The sequence below is a fragment of the Pelodiscus sinensis genome, chromosome 20 (genome assembly GCF_052426305.1).
Source record: "Pelodiscus sinensis isolate ZL-2025 chromosome 20, ASM5242630v1, whole genome shotgun sequence".
In the NCBI taxonomy this organism is placed as follows: Eukaryota; Metazoa; Chordata; order Testudines; family Trionychidae; genus Pelodiscus; species Pelodiscus sinensis.
In genome coordinates, this window is record NC_143071.1 from 30,475,979 (window position 1) to 30,494,369 (window position 18,391).

Genomic DNA, 18,391 nt, shown 5'->3' on the forward strand with positions numbered 1-18,391 from the left:
AATCTCTACTCTATGAGTACAATGGTCAAATTACATTAATGGAATGTTAAAAGTTTGATTTGCTATTGAGAGATCTCTCATACACCACATTCTATTTGTTCTATTTGTCAACCAATACCTGATCCCGTGTCCATTTAGTGGCTGACAAAGCAGCTTATCTGATGAATCTGAACTCAGCCGACCTGCTCAAAGCCATGTGCTGCCCCCGAGTCAAGGTTGGGAATGAATATGTGACCAAAGGTCAAACAGTGCAGCAGGTAACAATTAGTGATCAAGAACGATTGATATGAATTAACACCCCAGAGCTTCTTTCTCTGCTTTGCATGGTAACTCCAGTCCTTCTCCCACTGGTTTAGGTGCACAATTCGGTGGGTGCTCTGGCAAAGGCTGTCTATGAGAAGATGTTCCTGTGGATGGTCGTTCGTATCAACCAGCAGCTGGATACCAAGCAGCCCAGACAGTACTTCATTGGAGTGCTGGACATTGCTGGCTTTGAGATCTTTGATGTAAGGAGCAGGGATCTGACAGCAAGTTCTTGGAAGGGTCAAGCAGGCAATCTAGGAACTTTGAGGTTTTTTTAAATATGATTTTTTTTCTATAATTTCCTGGAAAACCCTGGCTTTTCTACAGGAAACAGGTGTCTATTGATTTTCCCCTTAAGGCAGCATGATCCTTTTAATTTGACAGCAGGAAGGAACCCTGAGGGGTTGAGAAAATGCAGAGAAATATGTTTTGCTAAAGATTTTAGAACTTTTGCATCACTTACCGTTTTTTGGGAAGAACCGACCTCTGTCTCAGCTTCTGTAGACCATGATGCTCCATGGGCTTCGCTTTGGACGTAGGTTGCATGTGCAGAAATCAGCAGTGACTGCAATATTACGGGCTTTTAACTTTCCGACAGACCGAGCTTATTAATAAAGAAGCTATTGTGCAATGAGGGGAGAGCTCAGAAGCTCCTGAGCAGGCATGAGGCAATGAACACAGAGGCAAGCCCAGAGCTAAGGCACAAACAGGCCTGGACCAGGATCTGGGAATTCCTGAGTGGGCGAAGTCAATAGTGCCTAAATGCCAGGTCAGAGAGTTCAAGGGGTGAGTGCCAGGGACAAGGCCAAACAAACAAAATGCTGAGGCATCAGGGAGTGTATCTGGGCCAGTGCTTGGAAACGACCACAGCCTTGACCTAAAGCAAAGAAACTCTGGTATGGGCAGACCCTGAAGATGTCCCAGGAGACATGACAGTAGAGCAAATAATAGATTTTTACCTCACAATTGACTTGAAAGAATAATAAGAAATCTCCTGGGAACAATGGATTTGAGGTCTTCTTGCTCTCTGGTATTCATGCCCCAATCCATGGAGGGATTTGCTCCTAGGGCCTCACCTGGTGATGCCTGTAGGGTTAGAAGGGCCATCACACTTGGTGTCCCACACATTTGTTTTTCCCTCTGTGCAGTACAACAGCCTGGAGCAGCTGTGCATCAACTTCACCAACGAGAAACTGCAACAGTTTTTCAACCACCACATGTTCGTGCTGGAGCAAGAGGAGTACAAGAAGGAAGGGATTGAATGGACATTCATTGACTTTGGGATGGACCTGGCTGCCTGCATTGAGCTCATTGAGAAGGTATCTCCTCAGTTCAAACGCCTGATTCGTTCAAGATTTCTTTAGTTGTTGGGGGTCATATTAAACTTTAGAGGTACTCTTCCCTGTTCAGGTCCACACATTCAGCCCTAGTTATTAAAATACCTTGGTCCATAATTTAATATATGTTGGGATAGAGACATTAGTTATACAGTCATAGCAATGAAGGGCTGGAAGGGATCATGAGTTGCCATCTAATATGGCTTTCTGCACTGAGGGGGATTCTACAGCCTCCCTTGGAAGCCTGTTCCACAGCCTCACTACCCTCATCTTTAGAAAGGTTTCCCTAATATCTAACTTGACTCTCCCTTGCTGCAGACGAAGCCCATTATTCATGTCCTATCTTCAGTGGAGGTGGACACATACTCTTTGTAACATCCCTTAACATATTTGAAGATTGTTTTCAGCTTGCCCCTCCATCTGCTTTTTTTCAAGGCTAAGCATGTGGGATTTTCTGTACCTTTTATTGTTACTATTGCTCTCTTCTGGACTCTTTCCAATTTGTCCACATTTTTCTTAAAGGGTGGTGCCTAGAAGTGGGCCTCCAGTTGAGGCCTCACCGTGCTGAATAGAGTGGCCCAGACCTCCCATATTTACATACCGCACTCCTGTGTCTTATATATGACGCTTCAGAATATTAACCTTTTTTCCAACTGCATTATATTATTGACTAGCAGATATACCCGGCGTCGCCTGGGGAAAATATAGTAAAAGGTGTGATGAATGAGCTACGTCAATGACATTAACATAGCATATTTTATTGGAAATACCTTTCTCTTATATATTACTTTAAGAAATTAACATAGCTAGTGATGTGCTTACAAAATGACAAGTCCCATAGGGTCTCTTTTCTCAATCCCCACAAATCAGGAAGGCCCATCTTTCCTTAAAGACTCTATGCAAACCAATGCCTGCAGCTTCCTTGCCAGAAGCCCAGAGAAATGGAGGGGATGTCTCCTGGGCTCTGCAGCAGCAGGAAATTACTGCTCCCCAAGTAGCCACTCCCCGAGTGCCTTCATTGCACGCTTCATGGGGCAAACTGAATGGACTTCCTAGCGGCAGCTGGACCGGTTGCATTGATCAGACAAAGGGAAACACCTTCAGACCAGGTGCAATGAGTGATACCTAGATGATCAGAACATGCAGCACCTGAACATACCTATTCTAATAAGAATAGGCTGTTGTGAGTGTACCGTGTCCTCCTCAGGCTCCATGGTGCTCAAAACCTTGTCCTCCTATCCACCTCCTCTTTGTACTGTGAGCTGAATCCTGCAAAGTGCATAATGCCTATGGCACTTGCTGATAACGCACACAGCCCTGCCAGGAGAACACATGCAGCCCAAAGGGGGTGAATGGTGCGATGGCTCATTTGGGCGTGGGGGGAGGGAAGCAACTTTAATTTCCAGAAGGGCTTCAGTTGGAGCCCAGCTGTATGAAGATGTTGAGAGCTTGTGATAGGTGAGGCTTCTCCCAGCCACAATTAGCAAGGCTAGACCACAGCCAACATCAGCTAATTCCCCAATTTGTCAAGGTGATGTTTAGTTCTAAGACCGTCCTGCAAAGTGATAGCATCCCTTCCTAGCTTGCTGTCATTCACATATTTCGTTGGCAGACTCTCTAGTCCATTATCCAAGTTACTAATACAAATATTGAGAAGTACCAGATCCAGGACTGATCCTGGTGGGAGCCTAGTAAGTACATCCTCACAGTTTGAAAAGGAACCCTGAGGAGGTTAGTTACACAGAAATTAAAAGGTACAGTGACTAAAGTAAAATCCCTGCAAGCTGCATGGACACTTTTCAAAGACACAATAATAGAGACCCAACTTAAATGTATACCCCAAATTAAAAAACATAGTAGAAGAACTAAAAAAGAGCCAGCATAGCTTAACAATTATGTAAAAGAAGCAGAGAGAGATAAAAAGACATCTTTTAAAAAGTGGAAGTCAAATTGTAGTGAGGTAAATAGAAAGGAGCATAAACACTGTCAAATTAAGTGTAAAAATGTAGTAAGAAAAGCCAAAAAAGAGTTTGAAGAACAGCTAGCCAAAAACTCAAAAGGTAATAACAAAATGTTTTTAAGTACATCAGAAGCAGGAAGCCTGCTAAATAACCAGTGGGGCCCCTGTATGATCGAGATACAAAAGGAGCACTTAAAGACAATAAAGTAATTGCAGAGAAATTAAATGAATTCTTTGCTTCAGTCTTCACAGCTGAGGATGTTAGGGAGATTCCCAAACCTGACCTGTCCTTTGTAGGTGACAAATCTGAGAACTTGTCACAGATTGAAGTGTCATTAGAGGAGGTTTTGGAATTAATTGATAAACTTAACCATAACAAGTCACCGGGACCAGATGGCATTCACCCAAGAGTTCTGAAAGAACTCAAATGAGAAATTGAAGAACTATTAACTATGGTTTGTAACCTATCCTTTAAATCAGCTTCTGTACCCAACGACTGGAAGATAGCTAATGTAATGCCAATATTAAAAAAGGGCTCGAGAGGCGACCCCAGCAATTACAGACCAGTAAGTCTAATGTTAGTACCCAGGCAAATTAGTGGAAACAATAGTAAAGATTAAAATTGTCAGACACATAGAAGAACATAATTTGTTGGGCAAAAGTCAACATGGTTTCTGTAAAGGGAAATCATGTCTTACTAGTCTATTAAAGTTCTTTGAAGGAGTCAACAAACATGTGGATGGGGGGGATCCAGTAGATATAGTGTACTTAGATTTCCAGAAAGCCTTTGGCAAGGTCCCTCACCAAAGGCTTTTATGTAAATTAAGCTGTCATGGGATACGAGGGAAGTTCCTTTCATGGACTGAGAACTGGTTAAAAGACAGGAAACAAAAGGGTAGGAATAAATGGTCAATTTTCAGAATGGAGAGGGATATCTAGTGGTGTTCCCCAAGGATCAGTCCTAGGACCAATCCTATTCAACATATTCATAAGTGATCTGGAGAAAGGGGTAAACAGTGAGGTGGCAAAGTTTGCAGATGATACTAAACTGCTCAAAGTAGTTAATACCAAAGCAGACTGTGAAGAACTTAAAAAAGATCTCACCAAACTAAGTGAGTGGGCAACAAAATGGCAAATGAAATGTAATGTGGATAAATGTAAAATAATGCATGAAGGAACAGAATCTGGACACCGTATGTGAAGCAAGCAGGAGAGTTTATTACACACAACGCTGTCGGAGTGTAACATCGCTTGTTAGGGCTTTGTGAACACTGCCAGACCATAGGTTACAATTAATTATATAGGCTGCTTAATGGGCAGATCAAAGTGATGGGGGGAGGGTAAGATCCTGGACCCCCTGGATAGATGCTAATTGTGAGGCAAAATAAGAGCAGTAATATAAAGTTACATAGTATTTCCGCCCATAGCTTACATAATACCTTACATCTAATAAAACAAATATTTAAACAAAGCAGCCATCAATTATCATTTATGTGTTAAGTGGGGATATGTGTGTCAGCTTCAAGAAGGTGTCTCTGCATGGATGTGGTTCATCTGGGGATTAAAGCAGAGACATTAGGAGTACTTGTCAATTGTGCATTTGTTCCTAGCACCATTGAATGTGCCGTATCCTGTCTCCCATCCTGGGCTAGGTGTAGGGGGGCAACCATCATGTACTATGTTTGTGTGCCAGTCCCAGACTCCAAATTTAGAATAGAGGTTCTTAACAGAATATCATAGCCTACCTAAGAAATGTTTATCCTACAATGCACATTGGAAAAAATAACCCCAACTATATATATAATATGATGGGGGCTAATTTAGCTAGAGTCATCGTGGATAGTTCTCTGAAGATGTCCACGCAGTGTGCAACGACAGTCAAAAAAGCAAACAGGATGTTAGTAATCATTACAAAAGAGGGAGCGAATAATACGGAGAATATGTTATTGCCCTTATATAAATCCATGGTATGCCCACATCTGAAATACTGTGTGTAGATATGGTATCCTCATCTCAAAAAAGATATACTGGCATTAGAAAAGGTTCAGAGAAGGGCAACTAAAATGATTAGGAGTTTGGAACGGGTCCCATATGAGGAGAGATTAAAGAGACTGGGACTTTTCAGCTTGGAAAAGCAGAGACTAAGGGGGGATATGATAGAGGTCTATAAAATCATGAGTGGTGTGGAGAAAGTGAATAAGGAAAAGTTATTTACTTGTTCCCATGATATAAGAACTAGGGGCCACCAAATGAAACTAATGGGCAGCAGGTTTAAAACAAATAAAAGAAAGTTCTTCTTCACACAACACATAGTCAATCTGTGGAACTCCTTGCCTGAGGAGGTTGTGAAGGCTAGGACTATAACAGAGTTTAAAGAGAAGCTAGATAATTTCATGGAGGTTAGGTCCATAATGGCTATTAGCCAGTACAGGTAAGGAATGGTGTCCCCAGCCTCTGTTTGTCAGTGGGTGGAGATGGATGGCAGGAGAGAGATCACTTGATCATTACCTGTTCGGTTCACTCCCTCTGGGGCACATGGAATTGGCCACTGTTGGCAGATGGGCTGGATGGACCTTTGGTCTGACCCATTATGTCCACTCTTATGTTCTTATGTTCTAAGTTTTGTAATCAGTCTCTCCCTCCCTCTTCTTATCCGTTACTGTTCCTTTCAGCCAATGGGTATTTTCTCCATCCTGGAGGAGGAGTGCATGTTCCCCAAGGCAACTGACACTTCTTTCAAGAACAAGCTCTACGACCAGCATCTTGGCAAGTCCAACAACTTCCAGAAGCCCAAGCCTGCCAAAGGAAAGGCTGAGGCCCACTTTGCCCTGGTGCACTACGCTGGCACTGTGGACTACAACATCACCGGCTGGTTGGAGAAGAACAAGGACCCACTGAATGAAACAGTCATTGGGCTGTACCAGAAATCGTCAATGAAAACACTGGCTTTGCTCTTTGCCACATATGGTGGAGATGCAGGTAATCACATTCCTCCACAATATCCAATGTACACAGAGATACTTCTTCTAGAATCACAGAAGGGAACATAAAACAATTAAAATGAATTTTCTTTCTCTTTCATCATGCAGAAGGTGGTGGTAAGAAGGGAGGCCATAAGAAGGGTTCCTCTTTCCAGACGGTCTCTGCTCTTTTCAGGGTACAGTACAGTGTTCATTTTCTTGATGAAGATAATGAAAAAGCTCACTTTAAATCTGAAGGGATTATTTCTCAAGTGACTCAGTTGTGGTAAAAATCCCTTGATGTCTTTGGCCCAGATTCTAATGGGAAGTTAAGTTACAATATCTCCATTTAAGCTCCATTTCACTGTGTGCAGAATCTGTCCCTGATCCCCTGTATGTGACCCTGTAATGGGGTTCGTTTCTTCTATCTGGTTAGGTATTTGCTGCCTCAATTTCCCTTACTCTGCTCCCTCAAGAATGCATGTAGTCTTATGTGATTCAGGTGCATCTCCTTTTTGAAGTGTGAACGATTAACAAATCATTTCAATTCAACTAATATCACATCTTCCCCACAGACTTTACAATTCCTTTCCAATCCCAGCCCCAGTTGTCTGGCCTTTCTTAAAGCCACTCCCTGCAGATATCTCCTGCCAGGTCCTTCTCCTAACCCTGAGCCACTGTATGGACTGGCTGCCTTGTAATTACCAGTGACAAGCCACCATATTATGACACTTAGCCCATCCACTGGTCAAAGTCTTGAACAACAATACCTGGTTACATGGAGCAGCCCATAGTTACAAGTCCAGACTGCTTACATTTAAACAATCTGAAAACTCAGTTCTCTCACTGCTCTGGCCCTTTCCATTCTCGTACTCCTCATAAAAACCAAAGGGTCTCCAGGGCTCCTGAATAGCTCCAGCGCCTGGTCTGTCACTGGTTTCCTGTCCTGCCTTGGGGAACACTTTCTGTATTGCCAACTCATAGTACACCAATGCCATGAGTTGGGCCCCTAAGACTAATGAGACTGAAATACAATTTCAAGAATTAATGTGAAATGGTTTGTCCCTTGCCATCTGGTCTCTGATCTTTAGTGCACTTAGCTCAGGGTATGTCTATACTACAGAGGGTTTTTTTTTTTTTGAAAAACAGCATTTTTTTGAAAAAAATTCAATTACGTCCACACTGCAATCACATTCTTTTGAAAAAAAAAATCAAAAGAACGGAGGGGTTTTTCTGACATTGGTAAACCTCTTTCTACAAGGAAGAAGCCTTTTTCCAAAAGAGCTCTTTCTGAAAAAGGCATGTGTGGACGGGGAAGAAGAGGAAAAAGGAAAAAGCACAGGCGCTCTGGTGGCCATTCTGCCCATAGTAATCACAGCTTACATGCCAGATAGCGTCCATTCAGAGTGGACGCTATCTGTTGAAAAAGCAGATCGCTTTTTCAATGCGCTTTGGGAGTGTGGACACTCTCTTTGGGAAGACATTTTTTTCAGAAGATAGCCTCATATTTTCCAACTTTTTTTCAGCTCTGAGGTTCAGAAACTTACTTCTATTTTTAAATTAAAAATGGACTTCCTTCCAAAATTAAATGATTCCAAGAATTGGGGCATAAGAAAAACACCAAATATAGCAAGATTCATGATAAAATTGTGATATAGGAACATTATTTCCCACTGCTAGGTAGTGCTATTTCTAGAGTTTTATATTTCACTTAAATAACTGTGGTCAAGATCCAAAGGAAGAAGGCACCTCAGGGTAAAATGACTCCAGCTGGCAAGTTCTGCAAGCTATTCTGTTTACATCTGTTATGTGCATGGTCCCATTATAACAGGTTTGCTCTGTCTGATGTAACATAATATGCAGATGTAACATTAATTAACCTAAACCTCTGCTTATGGTGTCGCAGGAGAATTTAAATAAGCTGATGACCAATCTGAGAAGTACCCATCCGCACTTTGTGCGCTGTATCATTCCCAATGAAACAAAGACACCAGGTAAGAAGCTCTGTCACACAGGGTACGTCTAAACTACATGGCTGTGTCGACGGAGTCATGTAGATTAGGCTGATCGGCAAAGGGAAATGAAGCCGCGATTTAAATAATCGCAGCTTCATTTAAATTTAAATGGCTGCCCTGCTCTGCAGATCAGCTGTTTGTTGGCAGACCGGGGCATTCTGGACGCTCCCCTGCCGACATGAAAGCCCTTTATCAACCTCCCTGGTAAACCTCATCCTATAAGGCATAACGGGGAGGTCGATAAAGGGCTTTCAGGTTGGCGCAGGAATGTCCAGACTAGCGCGCTGAGCCGACAAACAGCTGATCAGCTGTTTGTCGGCTCAGCACGGCAGCCATTTAAATTTAAACGAAGCCGCAATTATTTAAATTGCGGCTTCATTTTCCTTTGCCGATCAGCCTAATCTACATGGCTCCATCGATGGAGCCATGTAGTTTAGACACATCCACACAGATCTTAGTGAGATGCAGCCGTTTTCTTTGGGCTGCACAATCAGGGTGGCTGTGTCTACACTGGACCCCTTTTCCGGAAAAGGGATGCAGATGAGACAAGTCGGAATTGCAAATGAAGCGGGAGATTTAAATATCCCCCGCTTCATTTGTATAAACATGGCTGCCGCTTTTTTCCGGCTCTGGGCTTTGCCGGAGAAAAGCGCCAGTCTAGACGGGATCTTTCAGAAAATAAAGCCTTTACCGAAAGGTCCCTTATTCCTGATTTTAAGAGGAATAAGGGACCTTTCAGAAAAGGCTTTAGTTTCCAAAAGATCCCATCTAGACTGGCGCTTTTCTCCGGCAAAGCCCCGAGCCGGAAAAAAGCGGCAGCCATGTTTATACAAATGAAGCGGGGGATATGGCGGAAAGGGATCTAGGGGTCATAGTGGACCACAAGTTGAATATGAGCCAACAGTGTGATGCTGTTGCAAAAAAAGCAAATATGATTCTAGGTTGTATCAACAGGTGTGTTGTAAGCAAAACTCGTGAAGTCATTCTGCCACTCTACTCTGCACTAGTTAGGCCTCAGCTGGAGTACTGTGTCCAGTTCTGGGCGCCACATTTCAAGAAAGATGTGGAGAAATTGGAAAGGGTACAGAGAAGAGCGACAAGAATGATTAAAGGTTTAGAGAACACGACCTATGAAGCCAGGCTTCATGAACTGGGCTTGTTTAGTTTGGAAAAAAGAAGATTAAGGGGGGACATGATAGCGGTTTTCAAATATCTAAAAGGGTGTCACAAGGAGGAAGGAGAAAATTTGTTCCTCTTGGTTTCTGAGGACAGGACAAGGAGTAATGGGCTTAAAGTGCAGCAGGGGAGGTTTAGATTGGACATTAGGAAAAAATTCCTAACTGTCAGGGTGGTCAAATATTGGAATAAATTGCCAAGGGAGGTGGTGGAATCTCCCTCTCTGGAGATATTTAAGAACAGGTTAGATAGACATCTGTCAGGGATGGTGTAGACGGAGCTTGATCCTGCCTTGAGGGCGGGGGGCTGGACTCGATGACCTCTCGAGGTCCCTTCCAGTCCTATTATTCTATGATTCTATGATTCTATATTTAAATTTCCCGCTTCATTTGCAATTCCGACTTGTCTCATCTGCCTCCCTTTTCCGGAAAAGGGGTCCAGTGTAGACACAGCCGGTATGTCTAGACTACATGGCTCCGTCAACGTAGTCAGGTACTAATTCATGCTGTGATTTGTTAAGGTGCCATGGAACATGAACTCGTACTGCACCAGCTCAGGTGTAACGGCGTGCTGGAAGGGATCAGAATTTGCAGGAAAGGATTCCCCAGCAGAATCATTTATGCAGATTTTAAACAGAGGTTAGAGAGCTTCACTGTTTTGCCCTGTTATGTTCATGCTGAGTAGCCTGTATTTCTGAATAATGTTAAATACTATGTTCATAACAGTATTTACTACATGTTCTCTTTACTCTGTTGTAAATATTGGTTAAAGTAATTTACATTGGGTCGACAAGGGGATTGGTATCTTTGGGATCCATGTTCCTCTCTCTGGAGAACATGGTAGGATATAGTTGCAGTACAAGCTTTTTCACACTGTCCTAAAATGGTACCTCAGCCTGACAGATGGACAGCCTCTAGGCATGAGAACTGGTCCAGCCCTCCTTGAGACTTCCAGCCAATTAGTGTGAAAGGTGATGGTGGGTTTGGTGATAGGAACATTCTTATATTCTGTTTTCTCTAACAGATACAGGATTTTAAATGCAAGCGCCGTTCCAGAAGGACAGTTCATGGACAGCAAGAAGGCTTCAGAGAAACTACTTGGGTCTATCAATATTGATCATACCCAGTATAAATTTGGTCACACCAAGGTACACACACTCTTTGATTCAAACATTGCCAATCTGCATTTTGTCCAGAATGCAAGTGATGTTTGTAATATTCCCTTTTTCAAGGTTTTCTTTAAAGCAGGACTCCTGGGTCTTCTAGAGGAGATGAGAGATGATAAATTGGCAGAGATTATGACCCGCACACAAGCCAGGTGTCGTGGCTTCCTGATGAGAATGGAATATCAAAGAATGGTGGAAAGGAGGTAGCAATACGTTATCTTGCATGGGATTTACTGTCTATAGTACCTATAGTCATCATATACACATATAAAATGGGAAGTGACTGTCAAGAAAGGAATTCTGCAGAAAGGATTCTAGAAGTTATAGGGGACCACAAGTTCAACAGTAGTCAATCAACAGTGTGACAATGTTGCAAAAAAAAACCCAAACAAACATCAATCTAGGTGTATAAGCAGTACTGTCAGAAGCAAAATATGAGAAGTAATTCTTCCACTCCACTCCACGCTGATTAGGCTTCAGCTGGAGTATTGTGTCCATTTTTGGGCTCCACATTTCAGGAAAGGTGTGGAGAAACTGAAGGTCCAGAAAAGAGCAACAAAAATGCTTAAAGGCCAACAAAACGTGACCTGTGAGGGAAGATTGTAATAACTGGGTTTGTTTAAACTCAACAAGATTAAGAGGGGACATGATAACAGCTTTCAAGCACCTCCTTCCGTTACAAGGAGGAAGGAGGAACAATTATTCACCTTGACCTCTGAGGATAGGACAAGAAGAAATGGGCTTAAATTGCAGCAAGGGAGGTTTAGGCTGGACATTAGGATAAACTCCCTACCTATCAGGAATAAAGCACAGGAATAAGCACTGGAATAAGTTGGCTAGGGAGACTGTGGACTCTCCATCATTGGAGATATTTAAAAGCAGGCTAGAGAAACACCTGTCAGGGATGGTCTAGAATGATGGTTGGTCCTGCCATAAATGCAGAGGACTGAACTCTCATGGTCCTTTAGCTATGATCTTTGAAAAATCATGGCAGACAGGGGAGATTCCAGAAGACTGGAAAAGGGCAAATATTGTGCCCATCTATAAAAAGGGGAATAAGAACAACCCAGGAAATTATAGACCGGTCAGTTTAACGTCTGTCCCAGGGAAGATAATGGAGCAGGTAATTAAGGAAATCGTATGCAAACACTTGGAAAGTAATAAAGTGATAGGGAATAGCCAGCATGGGTTTGTGAAGAACAAGTCATGCCAAACTAATCTGATAGCTTTCTTTGATAGGATAACGAGCCTTGTGGATAAGGGAGAAGCGGTGGATGTCATATACCTAGACTTTAGTAAGGCATTTGATACGGTCTCGCATGATATTCTTATTGATAAACTAGGCAAATATAACTTAGATAGGGCCACGATAAGGTGGGTGCATAATTGGCTGGATAACCGTAGTCAGAGAGTTGTTGTTAATGGTTCTAAATCCTGCTGGAAAGGGATAACAAGTGGAGTTCCTCAAGGGTCTGTTTTGGGACCCGCACTATTCAATATCTTCATCAATGATGTAGATATTGGGATAGAGAGTACTCTTATTAAGTTTGCAGATGATACCAAACTGGGTGGGGTTGCGACGTCTTTGGAGGATAGGGACATAATTCAAAATGACCTTAGCAAGTTAGAGAAATGGTCAGAGGTAAACAGGATGAGGTTTAATAAAGAGAAATGCAAAGTGCTCCACTTAGGAAGGAACAATCAGTTCCATACATACAAGATGGGAAGCGACTGTCTAGGAAGGAGCATGGCGGAAAGGGATCTAGGGGTCATAGTGGATCACAAGTTGAATATGAGTCAACAGTGTGATGCTGTTGCAAAAAAAGCAAATATGATTCTAGGTTGTATCAACAGGTGTGTTGTAAGCAAAACTCGTGAAGTCATTCTACCGCTCTATTCTGCACTAGTTAGGCCTCAGCTGGAGTACTGTGTCCAGTTCTGGGCGCCACATTTCAAGAAAGATGTGGAGAAATTGGAAAGGGTACAGAGAAGAGCGACAAGAATGATTAAAGGTCTAGAGAACATGACCTATGAAGCCAGGCTTCATGAACTGGGCTTGTTTAGTTTGGAAAAAAGAAGATTAAGGGGGGACATGATAGCGGTTTTCAAATATCTAAAAGGGTGTCACAAGGAGGAAGGAGAAAATTTGTTCCTCTTGGTTTCTGAGGACAGGACAAGGAGTAATGGGCTTAAAGTGCAGCAGGGGAGGTTTAGATTGGACATTAGGAAAAAATTCCTAACTGTCAGGGTGGTCAAATATTGGAATAAATTGCCAAGGGAGGTGGTGGAATCTCCCTCTCTGGAGATATTTAAGAACAGGTTAGATAGACATCTGTCAGGGATGGTGTAGACGGAGCTTGATCCTGCCTTGAGGGCAGGGGGCTGGACTCGATGACCTCTCGAGGTCCCTTCCAGTCCTATTATTCTATGATTCTATGGTTCCTTCCAATTCCATAAGACTTAATATGTATTTTAACTACATTATAGAGAGTCCGTCTTCTGTATCCAGTACAACGTTCGCTCATTCATGAATGTCAAGCATTGGCCCTGGATGAAGCTCTACTTCAAGATCAAGCCCTTGCTGAAGAGTGCTGAAGCTGAGAAGGAGATGGCCAACATGAAGGAGGAGTTTGAGAAAACCAAGGAAGAGCTTGCTAAGTCTGAGGCCAAAAGGAAGGAACTGGAGGAAAAGATGGTGAGCCTGCTACAGGAGAAAAACGACCTGCAGCTCCAAGTGCAGACTGTGAGTATTACCAGTGAATTCAACCCTTATTGTGCTTTGGAACAAAGCCTGAAATTTCTAAAGGCCGCTTTCCCAATACGAGACGCTCAAACAAAGTGTTGGTTACCTTGTGCTAGAGAAACATTGCAAAACAAACCTAAGATATCAGGACTAAATGTTAAATTTTTAAATTTAGGCATTTTCATTTGAACACACACAAAAATGTATGTGCCCAGATAGCTGGAGTATACACATACATAATAATATGTGATGTGTTATATCTGGGGATGGAGCTTAACTTCCAACTCATTATATTTACTTAGTCTGCATCAAGAACACTTTTTGTTTTGGATGGTGTAACTTTTGTGCCTATCTATCTATCTATCTATCTATCTATCTATCTATCTATCTATCTATCTATCTATCTATCTATCTATCTATCTATCTATCTATCTATCTATCTAATCTCCCTCCCTCCCTCCCTCCACACAACCTATCCATCTATCTTATCTATCTAAGGCTGTGTCTAGACTACATGCCTCTGTCGTCAGAGGCATGTAGATTAGACACATAGGCAAAGTCAAATGAAGCCGCGATTTAAATGATCGCAGCTTCATTTAAATTTACATGGCTGCTGCGCTGAGCCGACAAACAGTTGATCAGCTGTTTGTCCGCTCAGCGCGCTAGTCTGGACGCTACCCTGCCGACATCAAAGCCCTTTGTCGGCAGCCCTGTTATTCCTCGTGGGATGAGGTTTACGAGGCTGCCGACAAAGGGCTTTGATGTCGGCAGGAGAGCGTCCAGACTAGCGCGCTGAGCGGACAAACAGCTGATCAGCTGTTTGTCGGCTCAGCGCGGCAGCCATGTAAATTTAAATGAAGCCACAATCATTTAAATCGCGGCTTCATTTGACTTTGCCAAAACAACAAATCTACATGGCTCCGTCGACAGAGCCATGTAGTTTAGACATACCCTAAAAGAAGAACCCTGACACAAAGAGCAAGATGTTTGAAAGATCTCAGCATTCAAAACAGCTACCATTCTTCTTCTTCTTCTCAACCTACTCTCCACACACTCAGAAAAATCGGTGTTGTTCGTTGCTTTGCATTTTTGAAAATCGGGCCATTCAAATGCAAATCACAGGCCAACCAACAGTAGGTGTTTATACGCATATCTAGATTGACCCTGCTTACATGCTTAATATAAACCACCATACAAGCAGTGGGAAGGCAGGAGGAATACACACACATTGCAGGTTGAATGTGCCCAAAATTGCTTACAGGATCTAGGGCTTAATAGCTTAGGTACAGATTATTCACATTCATATGAAGTTATTACATTATTTTTTGTCTATGAATAAACCAAGTATAAATTAATCTTGCTGCTGTTTTTTTGTGAATGTAAGAACATAAGAACGACCACACTAGCTCAGCTCTATGGTCCATCTAATCCACCCAGTACCTTGTCTTCTGACAGTGGCCAGTTCCAGATGCTCTAAGAGTGAACAGAGCTGGACGTGACTGTTCCTTTGTTGTCCAGTCCCAGCATCTGGCAGCCAGAGGCCTAGGACACCCAGAAAATGGGTCTGTGTCCCTGACTATATTGGCTTATAGCCATTGATGGTCCTGGCCTCTCAAAAGAAGCAGACAGTTCAAATCAATTATATTTTGTGCTGAGATGAACTATAAGAATGTAATATAAGATAGAGCTAAAACTCATCAAACAAGCACACTGAAAACCTGCATTTCTCCCACAGGAAGCTGAAGGCTTGGCTGATGCAGAGGAAAGATGTGACCAACTGATCAAAACCAAGATCCAGCTTGAAGCTAAGATTAAGGAGCTGACTGAACGGCTGGAGGATGAGGAGGAGATGAACGCTGAACTGACAGCCAAAAAGAGGAAACTGGAGGATGAATGTTCAGAGCTGAAGAAAGATATTGACGATCTTGAGTTAACATTGGCCAAAGTTGAGAAAGAAAAGCATGCCACAGAAAACAAGGTGAAGGATATGAGAGAGAAGTGTGCATGCATGTCTTGAGGGAGACTGGCACTGGCAGCCGATAGGATGGGGTATGTGGTTATGAGGAACAAGTGGGTAAGGGAAAGACAGATCAGACAAAGAGCTGATAAGGGAAGAACTGGAACTGAAAAAGGCTAATACGGTCTTGGGATGTATTAGGCGAGGTATTTCCAGTAGGGATAAGGAGGTGTTAGTGCCATTATACAAGGCATTGGTGAGACCCCATTTGGAATACTGTGTGCAGTTCTGGTTTCCAATGTTTAAGAAGGATGAATTCAAACTGGAACAGGTACAAAGAAGGGCCACTAGGATGATCCGAGGAATGGAAAACCTGTCTTATGAAAGGAGACTCAAGGAGCTTGGCTTGTTTACCTTAACCAAGAGAAGGCTAAGGGGGGGACATGATTGCACTCTTTAAATATATTAGAGGGATAAATACCAGGGAGGGAGAGGAATTATTTAAGCTTAATATCAATGTGGACACGAACAAATGGATATAAGATGGCTAGTAGGAAGTTTAGACTTGAGATTAGACAAAGGTTTCTAACCATTAGAGGAGTGAGGTTCTGGAACGGCCTTCCAAGGGAAGTAGTGGGGGCAAAAGAGCTATCTGGCTTCAAGATTAAACTAGATGGTTTTATGAAGGGGATGGTTTGATGAGCTAATATGATCTTGATAACTAATTGACCATTCATTATCAGTGGGAAATAGGTCAATGGAGGGATGATAGGAGTTACTATAGAGAACTTTCTGGGTGTCTGGCTGGTGAGTCTTGCCCACATGCTCAGGGTTTAGCTGATCGCCATATTTGGGGTCGGGAAGGAATTTTCCTCCAGGGTAGATTGGCAGAGGCCCTGGAGCTTTTTCACCTTCCTCTGTAGCATGGGGTACAGATCACAGCTGGAGGATTCTCTGCATCTTGTGGTCTTCAAACTATTTGAAGGCTTCAATATCTGAGACATAGGTGAGAGGATTATTCTACGAGGGAGTGGGTGAGATTCTGTGGCCTGCACTGTGCTGGGGGTCAGACTAGATGATCATAATGGTCCCTTCTGACCTTAAAGTCTATGAGTCTATGAACTATCTGAGCAAGGAGACAATGCACCATCCACTGTCTGTACTCAATGAGGCAGGGGTCCTCTGGGGTCCTGTGATAAAAAAAATAGTATCTAATCATGTAATTAAACTCTATCACAATGGCTATGTTACACAGGAATTTCCTAACCCTGGAGTGCTTGACTTTGAAACTTTTCTTTTAATGTTTTTGAGTGAGGTATGAATATACAGACACACAAACACACACTTTCTTCCTTTACAAAACTAGTTTATATTTTGCATTCATTTAATAAAAAGATCAGTGCAGTATAATCTATTTACCTTTGTCATTTACTGTCCAAGTAAGTAATGGTAAGTACGTTAAAGCACTCATGCAGTATGATATGCCAGAAGTTAAGTGGGTTCCTTTCCAATGTATATTTCAATGGTAAGCAGTTTTGAAAACTGCCCAGAACACCAATTGGAATAGAAATTTCTAATGTCCTCATAACACTAAACTGTCCGACAGGAACAAAGGTTATTGCTGTATGCTGAGTACCTTTAAAAGTCTGAACATATATTTCAGTGCCTAAAGATTGAGAAGTGACGTCTTTTGAAGTATGGGCATTAAAGCTTGGGCATTGTTGTTTGGTTTCTGAATATGGCGGGAAAGCTCTTCCCTCAGACGGCAATGGGACAAACCCAGGCCTTAGACCAACAGCTGTGGGAGTTCTGTTCTGACTAGTTTCATGAAAATCTCCTCCATGCTTTTCCTGAGTTCATCCAGAGAAAAGTATCAGTAATTTAGATATGACCATTCTTTCTGCTTATTCTATGACATTTCTATGTCTCCAACATCTGTTGCTTGATTTTATAAAATCTTGGTTAAAAACATGAAGTGCAATAAATCTAAACTTTAAATGGGACTGTCATTTCACAACATTTTTATCTGTTGTTTTTAATTACCTTTGTTCAATTCAAAAGGTGAAAAACCTCACTGAGGAGATGGCAGTGCTGGATGAGACCATCGCTAAACTGACCAAGGAGAAGAAAGCCCTCCAGGAGGCCCATCAGCAGACCCTGGACGACCTGCAGGCAGAAGAGGACAAAGTGAACACACTGACCAAAGCGAAAACCAAGCTGGAGCAGCAAGTGGACGATGTAGGCACAACAACAAGTGGGGAGGATACAACCAGTGTGAAGTTAGGCTCTCGTTAGCAGAGATTTCATGGCCTTTTTCTATTTAGCTTGAAGGGTCACTGGAGCAAGAGAAGAAACTCCGCATGGACCTTGAAAGAGCCAAGAGGAAACTTGAGGGAGATTTGAAGCTGGCCCAGGAATCCACAATGGATTTAGAAAATGATAAACAACAGCTGGAGGAAAAACTGAAGAAGTAAGTATGGATTGCAGGGGACGGGAGCATCATGGCACCATGCAATTATGTTTGGATTTGGTTCTGGCACTAACTGTTTTTGTTTGTGTGTGTGAAAAGGAAAGACTTTGAAATAAGTCAGTTCCAAAGCAAAATTGAGGATGAGCAAGTCCTAGGCATCCAGCTCCAGAAGAAGATCAAAGAATTGCAGGCAAGTCATAATTTCTTTCTCTTCTGGCCTTCAGAACAAGTTCCATTAGAAGGAAGCGATCTTTCTTAACTGTGGTCTTAGGGTGATATAGCTATGTTGGTCAAGGGTTTGAGAG

General features: G+C 42.5%; 1 protein-coding gene across 1 annotated transcript in view; it reads left to right on the forward strand.

The window, feature by feature from the left end:
* The window catches only part of LOC102454405 (myosin heavy chain, skeletal muscle, adult-like), a 36,579-nt gene that overhangs the window by 8,841 nt on the left and 9,347 nt on the right, over window positions 1–18,391 (forward strand). The window contains exons 13-26 of the mRNA XM_075903410.2: window positions 139–257; window positions 357–506; window positions 1,452–1,622; window positions 6,273–6,579; window positions 6,690–6,757; window positions 8,467–8,554; window positions 10,272–10,389; window positions 10,775–10,898; window positions 10,983–11,119; window positions 13,404–13,659; window positions 15,395–15,637; window positions 17,678–17,854; window positions 17,941–18,086; window positions 18,186–18,276. Coding sequence (XP_075759525.1) covers window positions 139–257; window positions 357–506; window positions 1,452–1,622; window positions 6,273–6,579; window positions 6,690–6,757; window positions 8,467–8,554; window positions 10,272–10,389; window positions 10,775–10,898; window positions 10,983–11,119; window positions 13,404–13,659; window positions 15,395–15,637; window positions 17,678–17,854; window positions 17,941–18,086; window positions 18,186–18,276 — 2,195 coding nt within the window. The remainder of the gene's footprint in view (window positions 1–138; window positions 258–356; window positions 507–1,451; window positions 1,623–6,272; window positions 6,580–6,689; window positions 6,758–8,466; window positions 8,555–10,271; window positions 10,390–10,774; window positions 10,899–10,982; window positions 11,120–13,403; window positions 13,660–15,394; window positions 15,638–17,677; window positions 17,855–17,940; window positions 18,087–18,185; window positions 18,277–18,391) is intronic.